At 52.2% G+C, this 1,193-nt stretch overlaps 1 protein-coding gene across 1 annotated transcript in view; it reads left to right on the top strand.

Moving 5' to 3' along the window:
- The first annotated feature begins 455 nt into the window (after positions 1 to 455).
- Positions 456 to 1,193, top strand: part of plxna4 (plexin A4) — a 13,027-nt gene continuing 12,289 nt past the window's right edge. Inside the window, exons 1-2 of the mRNA XM_056578272.1 lie at positions 456 to 471; positions 1,045 to 1,061. Coding sequence (XP_056434247.1) covers positions 456 to 471; positions 1,045 to 1,061 — 33 coding nt within the window. The remainder of the gene's footprint in view (positions 472 to 1,044; positions 1,062 to 1,193) is intronic.

Raw genomic sequence — 1,193 nt, 5'->3', positions numbered from 1 at the left:
GTGTTATTGTAATGCGTTCTGCAGGGGATATATGTTCCTCTATGTGGTCCATTAGACCCATATGGGCCTATTGTAACCCCCCCCCCCCCCTCCCACACATGAGGGTTCACCCAGGAACACACACACACACACACACACACACACACACACACACACACACACACACACACACACACACACACACACACAGAAGTGGTACACAAAGTAACACTACTTAAGATGAACACACACACAAAGCAGAACAGGTTCCTTTTTATTCTTCCTTCTCATCTCAATCACCAGCTCAAACAGACAGGCGCACACACTCTTTCTCTCTTACCAGATCTATCATAGTCACACGGACACCATTTTCACCATTGGCACTGTTCTTCTTAGGGGGGCATCACAGAAAGCTGGTGGGGGTTTTCTGGGGTGTCTGTGGGCTGCCACAGCCCGACCACTATTTGCAGGAGATAATGACGCAGGGAAGAGGTGTGTGTGTGTGTGTGTGTGTGTGTGTGTGTGTGTGTGTGTGTGTGTGTGTGTGTGTGTGTGTGTGTGTGTGTGTGTGTGTGTGTGTGTGTGTGTGTGTGTGTGTGTGTGTGTGTTTCTGTGTGTCTTTGTGTGTGTGTTCCTGGGTGAACCCTCTGGGGGTAACATAGGGATATGATTACTGGGAGTGCCTTCCGGGGGCGCCATGCTGGATCACAGAATGCAGGCATGGAGGGAGGGAGCCCCACTCTGGGTGTCCCTAGTGGGGTGTGGATGGGGTGGGGGCGTGCCGCAGTTGGGCGGAACATGTGTGTGTGTGTGTTTGTGTGAAGGCGCTTCATCTGTGATCACCCGAGTGTGATATTGGTCCTCATTTCTCAATTACAACGTCTGCAAACACTACATTAAGCACCTCCGCAGGGGAGGGAGGATGGAGGGAGACTCCTCCTCCATGTCTTCCAGAGTCCCACCTCTGCTCAGCCACTAAGGCGTGCACTGCGGTGATCATTACCCACACGTTTAATCCATCCCCGCACGCCGCCTCCATGTGTATCTGTGTTTCCTGTTCTGCAGTCATCGTCCGCGTGGCGGTGTGAATACAGAACGATGCGGTTGATGCGGTATGAGCTCCTTCAGCGGCTGGGGCTTCAGATCTCATAGACTTCATCAGACAAATGAATTCACTTGTTCTCCTGGTCCACACACGGCGGTTGGTTGGCTGT

The sequence above is a fragment of the Gadus chalcogrammus genome, chromosome 19 (assembly GCF_026213295.1).
Source record: "Gadus chalcogrammus isolate NIFS_2021 chromosome 19, NIFS_Gcha_1.0, whole genome shotgun sequence".
Lineage (NCBI taxonomy): Eukaryota > Metazoa > Chordata > Actinopteri > Gadiformes > Gadidae > Gadus > Gadus chalcogrammus.
The sequence above is the reverse complement of the archived record's forward strand: the minus strand, read 5'-3'. Positions and strand labels throughout refer to the sequence as shown.